The sequence below is a fragment of the Haliotis rubra genome, unplaced genomic scaffold (genome assembly GCF_003918875.1).
Source record: "Haliotis rubra isolate DU_JTF1 unplaced genomic scaffold, ASM391887v1 Scf1825, whole genome shotgun sequence".
Classification (NCBI taxonomy): domain Eukaryota; kingdom Metazoa; phylum Mollusca; class Gastropoda; order Lepetellida; family Haliotidae; genus Haliotis; species Haliotis rubra.
The window spans coordinates 81,073-99,686 of NW_025765809.1; the positions used below are offsets into that span (position 1 = coordinate 81,073).

The window sequence follows — 18,614 nt, forward strand, 5'->3', positions numbered from 1 at the left end:
CTGATGGGTTGACAGTAGCCCTGTGTAGCTGATACACAGACTGAAGGGTTGACAGTAGCCTTGTGTAGCTGATACACAGACTGAAGGGTTGACAGTAGCCCTGTGTAGCCGATGCACAGACTGATGGGTTGACAGTAGCCTGTGTGTAGCTGATACACAGACTGAAGGGTTGACAGTAGCCCTGTGTAGCTGATACACAGACTGAAGGGTTGACAGTAGCCCTGTGTAGCTGATACACAGACTGAAGGGTTGACAGTAGCCCTGTGTAGCTGATACACAGACTGAAGGGTTGACAGTAGCCCTGTGTATCTGATACATAGACTGATGGGTTGACAGTAGCCTTGTGTAGATGATACACAGACTGAAGGGTTAACAGTAGCCCTGTGTAGCTGATACATAGACTGAAGGCTTGGTAGTAGCCTTGTGTAGCTGATACACAGACTGAAGGGTTGACAGTAGCCCTGTGTAGCTGATACACAGACTGAAGGGTTGACAGTAGCCCTGTGTAGCTGATACACAGACTGAAGGGTTGACAGTAGCCCTGTGTAGCCGATGCACAGACTGATGGGTTGACAGTTGCCCTGTGTATCTGATACACAGACTGAAGGGTTGACAGTAGCCTTGTGTAGCTGATACACAGACTGAAGGGTTGACAGTTGCCCTGTGTAGCCGATGCACAGGCTGAAGGGTTGACAGTAGCCTTGTGTAGCTGATACACAGACTGAAGGGTTGACAGTAGCCCTGTGTAGCTGATACACAGACTTAAGGGTTGACAGTAGCCTTGTGTAGCTGATACACAGACTTAAGGGTTGACAGTAGCCCCGTGTAGCCGATACACAGACTGAAGGGTTGACAGTAGCCCCGTGTAGCTGATACACAGACTTAAGGGTTGACAGTAGCCCTGTGTAGCTGATACACAGACTGAAGGGTTGACAGTAGCCCTGAGTGGCAGATACACAGACTGAAGGGTTGACAGTAGCCCTGTGTAGCTGATACACAGACTGAAGGGTTGACAGTAGCCTTGTGTAGCTGATACACAGACTGAAGGGTTGACAGTAGCCTTGTGTAGCTGATACACAGACTGAAGGGTTGACAGTAGCCTTGTGTAGCTGATAAACAGACTGAAGGGTTGACAGTAGCCCTGTGTAGCCGATGCACAGACTGATGGGTTGACAGTAGCCCTGTGTATCTGATACACAGACTGAAGGGTTGACAGTAGCCTTGTGTAGCTGATACACAGACTGAAGGGTTGACAGTAGCCCTGTGTAGCTGATACACAGTATAAGTAGTTTTATAGGAAGGCAACCTGTCTTCACATATCTGGTATCACTAAATAAACTACAGCAGGTCTAACAAGTTTTTCCTCTTGATTACGACTGTGTATCCCACGATAACCCAGTGATCATATCTGTTTCCCTGTGTCCAATCAGAACAGCCCTGGGCTACAGATAGCTGATATCTTACACAGAGCACAATCTATTGGCAAACTTTGGCCAGTAACACTGATAACCCTGAAAGCTATTATCAATAGTCCCTTTACATACAATACAGAGGACATGAAATACATGTATGTGACCCACACGCTGCCAGTGTACTGATACTCTGTGAAACAATATGTCCTGTTTATGTGCTCTGTTTACTGTGAAGTATTGCTCTACATTGCTCCATGTGTAATGCTTATTGTTGTGGAATGATTCCATTCATTTGATAATTTACGGTTCACCGAACCCACAGCACATAAAAATACTGGCACCTGACCTACTTCATCAGTCGTGGTGTGTGTCATTCAATGTTGTGCCTTGTGTCATTCTGGATTGTGTATTGTTTACTGTAGTTGTGTTGTGCATTGTTTAATGCTGCACCTGGTTATGCCATGTTGTATAATACATAATGGATATATTGATAAATATCGGAAAAGTAACTTTGAGCAAAACCACCAAAAATGTCTGAAAGTATCAGTTGTGAGTGCTGACACATCAAAGCATGGATGACTAACAAAACAGTGTTGCGATCATAATGTAGAAGCAGCCCATGAATTAACACCTAACTTTGTGTGTTGTGTGAGTTAATACGTTTTATTCACAAAAGTTTAGGTATGATATTAACGATGCTATGATTTTCATATCAATGATCATTAAAAATATTTCCCAAAGACGATATTTCCTATTATCGATATTTTTAGGCAGCACTTTTGTCTAATGTTGTGCTTTGACGTTACGTCGAGTATTTTTCAGTGTTGTGCCTTTTATCATGTGGTGTAATGTTTCATGTTGTGCCTCTTATCACATGGTGTAATGTTTATGTTGTGCCTTTGATCATGTAGTGTAATGTTTATGTTGTGCCTTTTATCATGTGATGTAATGTTTCATGTTGTGCCTTTGATCATGTGATGTAATGTTCATGTTGTGCCTTTATCATGTAGTGTAATGTTCATGTTGTGCCTTTATCATGTGATGTAATGTTTCATGTTGTGCCTCATCACATGGTGTAATGTTTCATGTTGTGCCTTTATCATGTGATGTAATGTTCATGTTGTGCCTTTATCATGTAGTGTAATGTTTATGTTGTGCCTTTGATCATGTAGTGTAATGTTTCATGTTGTGCCTTTATCATGTGATGTAATGTTTCATGTTGTGCCTTTGATCATGTGGTGTAATGTTTCATGTTGTGCCTTTTATCATGTGGTGTAATGTTTCATGTTGTGCCTATATCACGTTGAGTAATGTTTCATGTTGTGCCCTCATCACATGGTGTAATGTTTATGTTGTGCCTTTATCATGTGGTGTAATGTTTATGTTGTGCCTTTGATCATGTGGTGTAATGTTTCATGTTGTGCCTTTGATCATGTAGTGTAATGTTCATGTTGTGCCTTTTATCACATGGTGTAATGTTTCATGTTGTGCCTCTTATCACATGGTGTAATGTTTCATGTTGTGCCTCTTATCACATGGTGTAATGTTTCATGTTGTGCCTTTTATCACATGTAGTGTAATGTTTCATGTTGTGCCTCTTATCACATGGTGTAATGTTTATGTTGTGCCTCTTATCACATGGTGTAATGTTTATGTTGTGCCTTATATCATGTGGTGTAATGTTCATGTTGTGCCTTTGATCATGCCTTTGATCATGTAGTGTAATGTTTCATGTTGTGCCTCTTATCACATGGTGTAATGTTTATGTTGTGCCTTTTATCATGTGGTGTAATGTTCATGTTGTGCCTTTGATCATGTAGTGTAATGTTTCATGTTGTGCCTTTATCATGTGATGTAATGTTCATGTTGTGCCTTTATCATGTGGTGTAATGTTTCATGTTGTGCCTTTATCATGTGATGTAATGTTCATGTTGTGCCTTTATCATGTGGTGTATTGTTTCATGTTGTGCCTTTATCATGTGATGTAATGTTCACGTTGTGCCTTTTATCATGTGGTGTAATGTTTCATGTTGTGCCTTTATCATGTGATGTAATGTTCATGTTGTGCCTTTATCATGTGGTGTATTGTTTCATGTTGTGCCTTTGATCATGTAATGTAATGTTTCATGTTGTGCCTTTATCATGTGATGTAATGTTCATGTTGCGCCTTTATCATGTGATGTAATGTTCATGTTGTGCCTTTATCATGTGGTGTAATGTTTCATGTTGTGCCTTTATCATGTGATGTAATGTTCATGTTGTGCCTTTATCATGTGGTGTATTGTTTCATGTTGTGCCTTTGATCATGTAGTGTAATGTTTCATGTTGTGCCTTTATCATGATGTAATGTTCATGTTGTGCCTTTTATCATGTGGTGTAATGTTTCATGTTGTGCCTTTGATCATGTAGTGTAATGTTTCATGTTGTGCCTTTATCATGTGGTGTAATGTTTCATGTTGTGTCTTTATCATGTAGTGTAATGTTTCATGTTGTGCCTTTATCATGTGATGTAATGTTCATGTTGTGCCTTTATCATGTGGTGTATTGTTTCATGTTGTGTCTTTATCATGTGGTGTAATGTTCATGTTGTGCCTTTGATCATGTGTACCAATGTTCATGTTTGTGTCTTTGATCATGTAGTGTAATGTTCATGTTTGTGCCTTTGATCATGTAATGTTTCATGTTATTGCCTTTATCATGTGATGTAATGTTCATGTTCAGCCTTTATCATGTGGTGTATTGTTTCATGTTGTGCCTTTGATCATGTAATGTTTCATGTTGTGCCTTTATCATGTGATGTAATGTTTCATGTTGTGCCTTTATCATGTGGTGTATTGTTTCATGTTGTGTCTTTTATCATGTGGTGTAATGTTCATGTTGTGCCTTTGATCATGTAGTGTAATGTTCATGTTGTGTCTTTGATCATGTAGTGTAATGTTCATGTTGTGCCTTTGATCATGTAATGTTTCATGTTGTGCCTTTATCATGTGATGTAATGTTCATGTTGTGCCTTTGATCATGTAGTGTAATGTTTCATGTTGTGCCTTTATCATGTGATGTAATGTTCATGTTGCGCCTTTATCATGTGATGTAATGTTCATGTTGTGCCTTTATCATGTGGTGTAATGTTTCATGTTGTGCCTTTATCATGTGATGTAATGTTCATGTTGTGCCTTTATCATGTGGTGTATTGTTTCATGTTGTGCCTTTGATCATGTAGTGTAATGTTTCATGTTGTGCCTTTATCATGTGATGTAATGTTTATGTTGTGCCTTTTATCATGTGGTGTAATGTTTCATGTTGTGCCTTTGATCATGTAGTGTAATGTTTCATGTTGTGCCTTTATCATGTGGTGTAATGTTTCATGTTGTGTCTTTATCATGTAGTGTAATGTTTCATGTTGTGCCTTTATCATGTGATGTAATGTTCATGTTGTGCCTTTATCATGTGGTGTATTGTTTCATGTTGTGTCTTTTATCATGTGGTGTAATGTTCATGTTGTGCCTTTGATCATGTAGTGTAATGTTCATGTTGTGTCTTTTATCATGTGGTGTATTGTTTCATGTTGTGTCTTTTATCATGTGGTGTAATGTTCATGTTGTGCCTTTGATCATGTAATGTTTCATGTTGTGCCTTTATCATGTGATGTAATGTTCATGTTGTGCCTTTTATCATGTGGTGTAATGTTTCATGTTGTGCCTTTGATCATGTAGTGTAATGTTCATGTTGTGTCTTTTGCCATGTGGTGTAATGTTTCATGTTGTGCCTTTATCATGTGATGTAATGTTTCATGTTGTGTCTTTGATCATGTGGTGTAAAGTTTCATGTTGTGTCTTTGATCATGTAGTGTAATGTTCATGTTGTGCCTTTGATCATGTAGTGTAATGTTCATGTTGTGCCTTTGATCATGTAGTGTAATGTTTCATGTTGTGCCTTTATCATGTGATGTAATGTTTCATGTTGTGTCTTTGATCATGTGGTGTAAAGTTTCATATTGTGTCTTTGATCATGTGGTGTAATGTTTCATGTTGTGCCTTTGATCATGAAGTGTAATGTTCAGGTTGTGTCTTTTGCCATGTTGTGTAATGTTTCATGTTGTGCCTTTATCACATGGTGTAATGTTTCATGTTGTGTCTTTGATCATGTGGTGTTATGTTTCATGCTGTGTCTTTGATCATGTGGTGTAATGTTTCATGTTGTGCCTCTTATCATGTGGTGTAATGTTTCATGTTGTGCCTTTGATCATGTGGTGTAATGTTTCATGTTGTGCCTTGTGTACTTTATTATATTGTTTTTGTGTATCATAACATTTTTGTGTATTTTAACTTTTGTGTTATGTTGTGCCTTGTGTCATGATGTGTAGTTAATGTGGTGCCATACACCATAATGTGTATTATAAAAGTTGGGGCGTGGTGGGCGAGCTGGCTAAGGTGCCAGGCTAGTAATCCTGCAAGCATGAGGTGCCGGGATCGAGCCCACCTGTGACCGGGTGTAAAAAACCTTGGAGTCACCTTTGTGTGCAGACTCTTTCAGTGTTGTCACAACGCCTAGTGTACAGTACACAACCCTGTGCACTTAAAAGAACCCACAAATCCGTTGGTATATGACCAGATGATGGCCACATGAATATGTTCAAACAGCTAGTTGCGGGTACAGCAACGTGCAGTAAACTTGGACAAAGTACTCTGACTATGTGTCCCAGTCCACCCAGCTGTGAATGGGTACCTCATAAGGATGGGAAAGCCGCAATAACTTTGTACGCCTTGTGGCAGCAAGAGTTGTATGATCCCCAGGGAGCTGAGATTAATAATAATATGTGCCGTTGAGATTGACATCCAATGATGGAGGAAAAATACCAGTGCCTTGAGCATGCACTAGTGCGTGGATATGTGCGCTATATAAATATCCAATAATAATATTAAAAAAGTTGAGTCATCTATTGTTTTGTGCATTGCAAATGCTTTGCCTTGTGTTGTGCTGTGCCTTGTGTTGTGCTGTGTATAGTGAACTCACACCATATAAACTATGGTGGAATCAGAAACCAGTACCAAGTTGAAAAAAGTGGACAAAGTGCATGACCTGATATAAATGAATTCATCAGTTTCAGTCTCACTCACCCCAGATGGTCTATTTGGTCAATTCAACACAATTGTAACATTGGTGAGATAGCACTGTAGTGGTCAAACCCAGGTCAGGGAGGCATTGACCATACATGTGTCTGTGCAGTGGGGCGTGACAGGCTCCATTAGCTACTGGGGTGAGCAAACAGATTCCTGTCAGGCAGCAGGTTGTCTATTATCATTGATCTGTCATACTCTCCCTACCACAGCCATCATGGACCCTCTCAGCAACAAGAAGTAGTCCACAATGATATATGTTCCTGTATACACCGACTGCTGAACCAACTTGACAAACAAACCATGAACGAAGAAAGTGAGAATGACATTGACTCTAATTAAGATCATACACAAATTTAGTCTGCTGCCAGAGACAAAGCACTGAGAACTGTGTTGGAAACTGACCAGTTTGTCAGTAGTCAAAAGGACCAGCACATCAAACACTGAAAGAACAGGCTTTGTTCAAACATCAAGAAAATAACAACCTTTTTGACAATAGTTACTAAGAAAATGATACACTTTGAATTTTACATAAATGTTTCTGTAATTAATGGACTATCGTGTAAACTTATTAACATAGCATGAGTGTATATAGATTACATACAGATTGGTCTAGAAGTAGGTCAGGGACATAGAGTTCGTGTGTATCCATGATGGGGGGATGACAATGGGGGTATACACACAATGTATGCGGTATGGTCTGTAGGTGGAACGGAGACTGGTGAGACAATGTATTGCCTCTGTAGGCTCCCTGAAGCATGACACTGCTACACCAGCTGTACACAGGCCATCACAGGCAACAACAAAGAAGGCCAAGGTCATTAACTTGCTCACAGGCTACCACAGACCAAACCTACTCCAAAAGGATATGGAGTTCATGGAATTCCCCCCAAGAAGACTTTCTGCATGACTGTTGCAAACAGGACTTCAGTCAAATCATCTTAATCTGTGTATTGAGGTTGGTTCAGTGTACATGCAACAAGGGCCTCCCCCATCTGTGTATTGAGGTTGGTTCAGTGTACATGCAACAAGGGTCTCTCTCCATCTGTGTATTGAGGTTGGTTCAGTGTACATGCAACAGAGGTCTCTCTCATCTGTGTATTGAGGTTGGTTCAGTGTACATGCAACTTGGGTCTCCCTCCATCTGTGAATTGAGGTTGGTTCAGTGTACATGCAAGAAGAATCTCCCTACATCTGTGTATTGAGGTTGGTTCAGTGTACATGCAACAAGGGTCTCCCTCCATCTGTGTATTGAGGTCGGTTCAGTGTACATGCAACAAGGGTCTCCCTCCATCTGTGTATTGAGGTCGGTTCAGTGTACATGCAACAGGGGTCTCTCTCATCTGTGTATTGAGGTTGGTTCAGTGTACATGCAACAAGGGTCTCCCTCTATCTGTGTATTGAGGTTGGTTCAGTGTACATGTAACAGGGGTCTCTCTCATCTGTGTATTGAGGTTGGTTCAGTGTACATGCAACAAGGGTCTCCCTCCATATGTGTATTGAGGTTGGTTCAGTGTACATGCAACAAGGGTCTCCCTCCATCTATGTATTGAGGTTGGTTCAGTGTACATGCAACAAGGGTCTCCCTCATCTGTGTATTGAGGTTGCTTCAGTGTACATGCAACAAGGGTCTCCCTCCATCTGTGTATTGAGGTTGGTTCAGTGTACATGCAACAAGGGTCTCCCTCCATCTGTGTATTGAGGTTGGTTCAGTGTACATGCAACAGGGGTCTCTCTCATCTGTGTATTGAGGTTGGTTCAGTGTACATGCAACAAGGGTCTCCCTCTATCTGTGTATTGAGGTTGGTTCAGTGTACATGTAACAGGGGTCTCTCTCATCTGTGTATTGAGGTTGGTTCAGTGTACATGCAACAAGGGTCTCCCTCCATATGTGTATTGAGGTTGGTTCAGTGTACATGCAACAAGGGTCTCCCTCCATCTGTGTATTGAGGTTGGTTCAGTGTACATGCAACAAGGGTCTCTCTCATCTGTGTATTGAGGTTGCTTCAGTGTACATGCAACAAGGGTCTCCCTCCATCTGTGTATTGAGGTTGGTTCAGTGTACATGCAACAAGGGTCTCCCTCCATCTGTGTATTGAGGTTGGTTCAGTGTACATGCAACAAGGGTCTCCCTCCATCTGTGTATTGAGGTTGGTTCAGTGTACATGCAACAAGGGTCTCCCTCCATCTGTGTATTGAGGTTGGTTCAGTGTACATGCAACAAGGGTCTCTCTCCATCTGTGTATTGAGGTTGGTTCAGTGTACATGCAACAAGGGTCTCCCTCCATCTGTGTATTGAGGTTGGTTCAGTGTACATGCAACAAGGGTCTCCCTCCATCTGTGTATTGAGGTTGGTTCAGTGTACATGCAACAAGGGTCTCCCTCCATCTGTGTATTGAGGTTGGTTCAGTGTACATGCAACAAGGGTCTCCCTCCATCTGTGTATTGAGGTTGGTTCAGTGTACATGCAACAAAGGTCTCCCTCCATCTGTGTATTGAGGTTGGCTCAGTGTACATGCAACAAGGGTCTCCCTCATCTGTGTATTGAGGTTGGTTCAGTGTACATGCAACAAGAATCTCCCTACATCTGTGTATTGAGGTTGGTTCAGTGTACATGGAAAAAGGGTCTCCCTCCATCTGTGTATTGAGGTCGGTTCAGTGTACATGCAACAAGGGTCTCCCTCCATCTGTGTATTGAGGTCGGTTCAGTGTACATGCAACAGGAGTCTCTCTCATCTGTGTATTGAGGTTGGTTCAGTGTACATGCAACAAGGGTCTCCCTCCATCTGTGTATTGAGGTTGGTTCAGTGTACATGCAACAGGGGTCTCTCTCATCTGTGTATTGAGGTTGGTTCAGTGTACATGCAACAAGGGTCTCCCTTCATATGTGTATTGAGGTTGGTTCAGTGTACATGCAACAAGGGTCTCCCTCCATCTATGTATTGAGGTTGGTTCAGTGTACATGCAACAAGGGTCTCTCTCATCTGTGTATTGAGGTTGCTTCAGTGTACATGCAACAAGGGTCTCCCTCCATCTGTGTATTGAGGTTGGTTCAGTGTACATGCAACAAGGGTCTCCCTCCATCTGTGTATTGAGGTTGGTTCAGTGTACATGCAACAAGGGTCTCCCTCCATCTGTGTATTGAGGTTGGTTCAGTGTACATGCAACAAGGGTCTCCCTCCATCTGTGTATTGAGGTTGGTTCAGTGTACATGCAACAAGGGTCTCCCTCCATCTGTGTATTGAGGTTGGTTCAGTGTACATGCAACAAGGGTCTCCCTCTCATCTGTGTATTGAGGTTGGTTCAGTGTACATGCAACAAGGGTCTCCCTCCATCTGTGTATTGAGGTTGGTTCAGTGTACATGCAACAAGGGTCTCCCTCCATCTGTGTATTGAGGTTGGTTCAGTGTACATGCAACAAGGGTCTCCCTCCATCTGTGTATTGAGGTTGGTTCAGTGTACATGCAACAAGGGTCTCCCTCATCTGTGTATTGAGGTTGGTTCAGTGTACATGCAACAAGGGTCTCCCTCCATCTGTGTATTGAGGTTGGTTCAGTGTACATGCAACAAGGGTCTCCCTCATCTGTGTATTGAGGTTGGTTCAGTGTACATGCAACAAGGGTCTCCCTCCATCTGTGTATTGAGGTTGGTTCAGTGTACATGCAACAAGGGTCTCCCTCCATCTATGTATTGAGGTTGGTTCAGTGTACATGCAACAAGGGGCTCTCTCATCTGTGTATTGAGGTTGGTTCAGTGTACATGCAACAAGGGTCTCCCTCCATCTGTGTATTGAGGTTGGTTCAGTGTACATGCAACAAGGGTCTCCCTCATCTGTGTATTGAGGTTGGTTCAGTTGTACAGTGTACAACAAGGGTCTCCCTCCATCTGTGTATTGAGGTTGGTTCAGTGTACATGCAACAAGGGTCTCCCTCCATCTGTGTATTGAGGTTGGTTCAGTGTACATGCAACAAGGGTCTCCCTTCATCAGTGTATGCAACATTGAGGTTGGTTCAGTGTACATGCAACAAGGGTCTCTCCATCTGTGTATTGAGGTTGGTTCAGTGTACATGCAACAAGGGTCTCCCTCCATCTGTGTATTGAGGTTGGTTCAGTGTACATGCAAAAAAGGGTCTCCCTCATCTGTGTATTGAGGTTGGTTCAGTGTACATGCAACAAGGGTCTCCCTCCATCTGTGTATTGAGGTTGGTTCAGTGTACATGCAACAAGGGTCTCCCTCTCATCTGTGTATTGAGGTTGGTTCAGTGTACATGCAACAAGGGTCTCCCTCCATCTGTGTATTGAGGTTGGTTCAGTGTACATGCAACAAGGGTCTCCCTCCATCTGTGTATTGAGGTTGGTTCAGTGTACATGCAACAAGGGTCTCTCCTCATCTGTGTATTGAGGTTGGTTCAGTGTACATGCAACAAGGGTCTCCCTCATCTGTGTATTGAGGTTGGTTCAGTGTACATGCAACAAGGGTCTCCCTCCATCTGTGTATTGAGGTTGGTTCAGTGTACATGCAACAAGGGTCTCCCTCCATCTGTGTATTGAGGTTGGTTCAGTGTACATGCAACAAGGGTCTCCCTCCATCTGTGTATTGAGGTTGGTTCAGTGTACATGCAACAAGGGTCTCCCTCCATCTGTGTATTGAGGTTGGTTCAGTGTACATGCAACAAGGGTCTCCCTCCATCTGTGTATTGAGGTTGGTTCAGTGTACATGCAACAAGGGTCTCCCTCCATCTATGTATTGAGGTTGGTTCAGTGTACATGCAACAAGGGGCTCCCTCATCTGTGTATTGAGGTTGGTTCAGTGTACATGCAACAAGGGTCTCCCTCCATCTGTGTATTGAGGTTGGTTCAGTGTACATGCAACAAGGGTCTCCCTCCATCTGTGTATTGAGGTTGGTTCAGTGTACATGCAACAAGGGTCTCCCTCATCTGTGTATTGAGGTTGGTTCAGTGTACATGAAACAAGGGTCTCCCTCCATCTGTGTATTGAGGTTGGTTCAGTGTACATGCAAAAAGGGTCTCCCTCATCTGTGTATTGAGGTTGGTTCAGTGTACATGCAACAAGGGTCTCCCTCCATCTGTGTATTGAGGTTGGTTCAGTGTACATGCAACAAGGGTCTCCCTCCATCTGTGTATTGAGGTTGGTTCAGTGTACATGCAACAAGGGTCTCCCTCCATCTGTGTATTGAGGTTGGTTCAGTGTACATGCAACAAGGGTCTCCCTCCATCTGTGTATTGAGGTTGGTTCAGTGTACATGCAACAAGGGTCTCCCTCCTCTGTGTATTGAGGTTGCTTCAGTGTACATGCAAAAAGGGTCTCCCTCATCTGTGTATTGAGGTTGGTTCAGTGTACATGCAACAAGGGTCTCCCTCCATCTGTGTATTGAGGTTGGTTCAGTGTACATGCAACAAGGGTCTCCCTCCATCTGTGTATTGAGGTCGGTTCAGTGTACATGGAACAAGGGTCTCCCTCCATCTGTGTATTGAGGTTGGTTCAGTGTACATGCAACAAGGGTCTCCCTCTATCTGTGTATTGAGGTTGGTTCAGTGTACATGCAACAAGGGTCTCCCTCCATCTGTGTATTGAGGTTGATTCAGTGTACATGCAACAAGGGTTTCCCTCCATCTGTGTATTGAGGTTGGTTCAGTGTACATGCAACAAGGGTTTCCCTCCATCTGTGTATTGAGGTTGGTTCAGTGTACATGCAACAAGGGTCTCCCTCCATCTGTGTATTGAGGTTGGTTCAGTGTACATGCAACAAGGGTCTCCCTCATCTGTGTATTGAGGTTGGTTCAGTATACATGCAACAAAAATTTCCCTACATCTGTGTATTGAGGTTGGTTCAGTGTACATGCAACAAGGGTCTCCCTCCATCTGTGTATTGAGGTTGGTTCAGTGTACATGCAACAATGGTCTCCCTCCATCTATGTATTGAGGTTGGTTCAGTGTACATGCAATTTGGGGCTCTCTCATCTGTGTATTGAGGTTGGTTCAGTGTACATGCAACAAGGGTCTCTCTCATCTGTGTATTGAGGTTGGTTCAGTGTACATACAACAAGGGTCTCCCTACATCTGTGTATTGAGGTTGGTTCAGTGTACATGCAACAAGGGTCTCCCTCCATCTGTGTATTGAGGTTGGTTCAGTGTACATGCAACAAGGGTCTCCCTCATCTGTGTATTGAGGTTGGTTCAGTGTACATGCAACAAGGGTCTCCCTCATCTGTGTATTGAGGTTGGTTCAGTGTACATGCAACAAGGGTCTCCCTCCATCTGTGTATTGAGGTTGGTTCAGTGTACATGCAACAAGGGTCTCCCTCCATCTGTGTATTGAGGTTGGTTCAGTGTACATGCAACAAGGGTCTCCCTCCATCTGTGTATTGAGGTTGGTTCAGTGTACATGCAACAAGGGTCTCCCTCCATCTGTGTATTGAGGTTGGTTCAGTGTACATGCAACAGAGGTCTCTCTCATCTGTGTATTGAGGTTGGTTCAGTGTACATGCAACAAGGGTCTCCCTCCATCTGTGTATTGAGGTTGGTTCAGTGTACATGCAGCAAGGGTCTCCCTCATCTGTGTATTGAGGTTGGTCCAGCATAGTACATACATCTCAACCCCTTCAAACCATCTGTGTATTGAGGTTGGTTCAGTGTACATGCAACAAGGGTCTCCCTCCATCTGTGTATTGAGGTACGGTCTCTCCATCTGTGTATTCGGTTCAGTGTACATGCAACAAGGGTCTCCCTCCATCTGTGTATTGAGGTTGGTTCAGTGTACATGCAACAAGGGTCTCCCTCTATCTGTGTATTGAGGTTGGTTCAGTGTACATGCAACAGAGGTCTCTCTCATCTGTGTATTGAGGTTGGTTTAGTGTACATGCAACAAGGGTCTCCCTCCATCTGTGTATTGAGGTTGGTTCAGTGTACATGCAACAAGGGTCTCCCTCATCTGTGTATTGAGGTTGCTCCAGCATAGTACATACATCTCAACCCCTTCAAATCAACTGCATTTGAATGCAACAACACTTGCTATACAGACCTATATCATACACATTGATGCATATAATAGTTCAATTTATAGAAATAGAAAAGAGTATTGAAATACTTACGAAAGCGGGTCTGGAAACCCATGACCTGGTTTTATCTGAAGTAGAAAAGAATCATATATCAAAGGTGAATCATACAGGCACAAGTACTGCCACATGTCACACTAAAGCTTAGTCTTTGAACATACCTAATTTGGATCCAAACAAATAGCTACATTCAAAGCGGAAAGGTGGCCAGGCAGGATGGGAGTTAGCGGGTCCAGGGGCTTTGAGAGAGCATATTCCACTTGGAACACAGTTTTCTACATGCTTGTTTTAGTACTGCTTAAATATGGACAATAAAATCTGAAATTCTTTGCCGTTTCTGCAAAGCACAAGTCAAAAGAGCAAAAAAATAAATTGAAAGTATTTATCGAGTGAATGCTGAGTTGTTCTCAATATGCGTTTGGTGGAAACAGCTGGCTGATCATCTGGGTCAATACCCACTCTTGTATGTTTTGATGGAGAATAATTAAATGGAAGCATGTTTCTCTTAGGACTGAGACGAAACTTCTATTTTTCAATACAACATTTGAAGGCAAAGTCTTGCCCATTTATCTGGAAACAAGTGCTATCCTTGGAACTGTAAAACAGATTTTTTCCAAAAATGATACTAGTATTACTCTTATTTTAACATCAGACTTTGTTTCTGAAAACAAGTCTTATTTGGACTGAGTTGACAGGATTGAAAAGACACAATTACAGTTCAAACTTTAAACTAACGTTAACAGCAAATGTAGTCTCACTCTCATATACAGTCTGATTTGTGTTGCAAATTCGGATTTACAAGGAAACAAATGATAAAACTGTATCCTCAGTCCACAACCGGGATCTAACCTCGCTACAAGTAACACCACTTTCCTGAAAGCTATTCACTACTATCGGACTAGTGTCAGAGCTTCCTGAGATGCCCAGAGGGAAATAGAAAGGAAGGCTTTGGGTGACCTCCCTTTAACATTTTGTTTAAACCTGATATTTCAGGCAAAGTGTTCACATGGACATGAACCACTAAAGATTGATACAGTGATAGGGAAGTAGAAACAAAACATGTAAGAATCACCAACTGTGGTGGTTAACATGGGCAAAAATATTTTCACTTTAGAATGACCCCAAATATCATAAATTGGTTTTTGTGTTATCCTAGAAATATCTGTGGCATGACAAGGTATGTTCATCATGTTGTTACTGAACCATGATTAATATGGACCCCAAAGTTTGACACTAAGCTGAGTGGCATGCAAGCCCCAATACTCACACTATCACTGGAAAAATTGGCATTTTAGTGTCAAAAGTGTTAGTTAGTCATTAGGCTGAGCTTGTAATTGTCCCAAATTCACATTTATTTACTTAGGATAACAACTAAAAAAATAGATATGATTGCTTCTATTTGTAAGATGAAATGTTACCATGGTTACCACCAAGCATGTATTGTAACAGGGCATAAGTACAGATAGGGGTATTCATAAATAATACCCTTGAGTATCCAAAACTGAACATTACACATAGGAAAATTATAAACCCTGGCAAACTAGCCAAAGACAAGAGCACTATGTCACAAATATCAACGGGCAAAATAAGAAATATCTTTAATAATATCATAATATTTTTAACTCTTTTCATCATTATGTTGGATCATGTTTTCCTGTACATAAGTTCTGTGTGCAGCCATCAACAATGAAAGTAAACAGAACTATAAAGTATCAAGTATCACAAGCAGGATTTGGATTTTGAATTGTCTTGCTCCTTGTCTCGTTTCGTCAGTTATCTATTGTGGTACAGACAAGGAGCCTCTGTAACAACAAACAGTGGTGGAGCACACAATGTCACTATTCAACGGAGAAACCCTACTTCCTCTAATAATCCTCCCCGGATGCTAGCGATCTGAGACCAGAAACCACACATTTTTTCTTTTCAAATTCATTCAGCATGACTTATGTCATGATAAACCTCAATAATGTCATCCAATGCAAGGCTTGATAGGGACAACATTTAAATGTGTTATGTCTCGTTGTCTACACCCCAAGCTGTGTTTACAGTGTTGTGCAATTCTAGAAAGATGTCTATGGGCCCTTTACAGAACCCTGACCTTGTAATCTATCATAAAAAAATCAGGGTGTCCTATTAAAGCAAAATATCCTCAACCTCTCACTGGATCTTGAGATCGTCTTGATTTATAACAAAGCTTGCAAAACATATATAAACTAATTCATTTTGAGGAGAACATATCACTAATGTTGGGTGACAAATAAAGTAAGAAGTAAGCAGCTGATGTATTATTCATGATAATCAGTAAAACAATAACAATAAATTCTGTGACATCAAACTTATAATGGCAATGACAAGTGACCACATTACTGACAAATCAAAAGAATTAGGAGTGTTGACTATTATCCTGCTTGGTTTGGGTGCACATGTAATAATAAAATGTTAAACTAAACTGTTCACAGGAACTTCTAAACCTGTCTGAAAATGGTCAATTGTTGATAGTATTGGCATGAAAGATATTTTAGACAAGAGTGTGTAAACAGAGGTTTAATTGTTTAAAACTTCAAATGTTTTAAGCCAGCAACAACAAAAGTGTTGCACCACAAAATAAACTAATCATCCTACATCAAATGAATGACTTTGATCTGAAGAATGATGAGACAGCAAGAGTGTGAGCTGTACATGAGTTAGATATTTGCTCAGCAGTGAACACGGACACAAGGTACTTCTACAGCACTTCCAGTTAGAAAGGTCACAAAGTGACAAACAAACTCCCTGTTTCCATAGAGGACATAGAAACAAAAGAGTCAAGGGCAATGAATGACACATGTGAATTGAATAAGGAAGCATTTCCTCCATATCACCAGTACACATATTGACTCTTTGATCTACTTTACAAAATACAGTTCATTTTGTGAAATCTAACTACAATTAGATTTACACAGTACTGTAAACATCAAAACATAAAATGAGTGGGAAATCAACTAGATCCATAAATTTGGCACAAATATGACACTCTGTTCAAGTCAAAGACTAAGATATAAAATTATTAATTTAATTTCCTTAAATTAATCAAATGGAAATTAACAGCATAACATCACATTATCATGATTATATTAAATGACAGATACAATTTAAAAGATACTCTACTGGTAATAATTTCACATAAAATCTTTGCTCATGCAATGAGTATGCCTTTCAAATCAAAGAAGTAACCCAAGACATGGAGCATTCAACTTGTGATCATGGCTTGTGTCGATGTTTATTATCAATTTTATCTTTAGTCGTAGTACTGTACTGTCATTGCAAACTGGGTCAGCAAAGCATACAGGAATACACACATCTTGTATATGTACACTCCACTAGAATGTATCTGTTTATAGCTAACTTGTCTTTAGATCAAGTGCAAACACTGTGAATCTAACACTGAATTACACTCATGATAGCAGACGATGGTAATACTCACTTCTAAAGGTATTCCACTAATATCACCTACAATGTAGGTCAAATGTTTGTCTGTTTGGATGAACGCTGAAAAGAAAGAAAAAGTCGATTATTAATGGAAAAAGGGATACATATGTAAATGTCAATGTTAATGACAACACTGGAGTATATAGTGTATTGTCGTTCGACTGAGATGTCATTGTAGTAGCCCTAGAGACTGTTCTTTATAGACAAGATGTTCTGCTCGAACGCGTTGTGGAATCTATTTCCGGCATGGTCACATCAACCATAAACACATCAAAATATGGCGATATTTCCACAGATTATGTGTCTGCGATCAGTATTTGTAAAACCTGACACATTACTGTGATAAACTCAAATTCATGATTCACATATGTCATCACAATCAATGTCATTTTCGGGGCAAACACATTGTGTTCGCGACAGTCCCGCATGTAAACACAAGCGCAACCTCACAACATTTATACCCTGTTTTCAACATCTAGACATAATGTTTCGTGATTTTTTCTGTGTCTTACCTTGGCTGTGACTTTCTACTGCATCTACATATGTTGAAGAAGGTTGTAAAGTTTGTAATAGAAGAAACAAATGTAAAAAATCTAGCACTTTGTCTGTAACGTGAATATCCAACCGCGCCATGCTTGCCTAACTCATCTCTCGAATGTCAATATCTGACGTTTTCAAAGAACGACATCAACAGGCCCTGAAATGTCATAATAATATCTCTAGAAATCACAATATCATTTTTGCAATCTCAAAATAAGGCCCCTGGGGCTGCGTTATATGGATATATAGTCATACTGAGAGCTACCTGGATACGAAACTACGCGATACATAGCACATTAAAACGAGTGTGAGGCGTATTATGATAGGCTGTATTCACGCCCGCCATGTTTTCAACTCAGAACGAGGCTTGGTGCACAAACAATGGCGGCCCTGCATTGCTGTGTACCGATGTGCACTAATGATTCTCGTTATGACACCGAGGGACAGCTGTCTTTTCACAGAATCCCTGCTGAAAAGAACTTAAGAAAAGAATGGCTTGTTAAGATAAGAAGAGATGTCGGACCATATTTCAAGGTAAATATCAATTCTTTCAACATGTGCGATTGTTTCCGAGCAGCTAAAATACTCTTACTCACTTTGCAATACTTATCCCAAAGTAATATTTTTTATGAATATGAGATACCCAATTCGGAATATCGGCTCTGTTGGAAATGCGTTGAAAGGGCGACCAGCCTTGCAGTTTTTAGAGAATTAAACACAATTAAGGACAAATTATAGGGTTACAAGTCGAACATGATTGTAGCATATGTGTGTACACAGTAATATTTAATAAAATAATCAAGTTAGTGTTTACAACAGCCACTAAGGAATGGTTTTGTAGCTGCTCAATGACCCAGAAAGTAATCCCAGCCAATATTGGAGAAGAATTCTCCTCCACCTCAAGCTCTTTTGTGTTACATGATAATAACAGTTTATGCCTTCTTTCAGTACATCAAAGATTGGGTTTAACATTAGTGACGGTAGTGATCACACACATAAT

At 41.0% G+C, this 18,614-nt stretch overlaps 1 protein-coding gene across 1 annotated transcript in view; it reads right to left on the reverse strand.

Annotated features, from left to right (window-relative positions):
- The window catches only part of LOC124273649 (transmembrane protein 131-like), a 72,450-nt gene extending 54,567 nt beyond the window's left edge, over positions 1-17,883 (reverse strand). Inside the window, 3 exon segments of the mRNA XM_046708922.1 lie at positions 13,643-13,677; positions 17,070-17,134; positions 17,587-17,883. Coding sequence (XP_046564878.1) covers positions 13,643-13,677; positions 17,070-17,134; positions 17,587-17,707 — 221 coding nt within the window. The 5' untranslated portion in view covers positions 17,708-17,883.
- Positions 17,884-18,614: the final 731 nt, after the last annotated feature.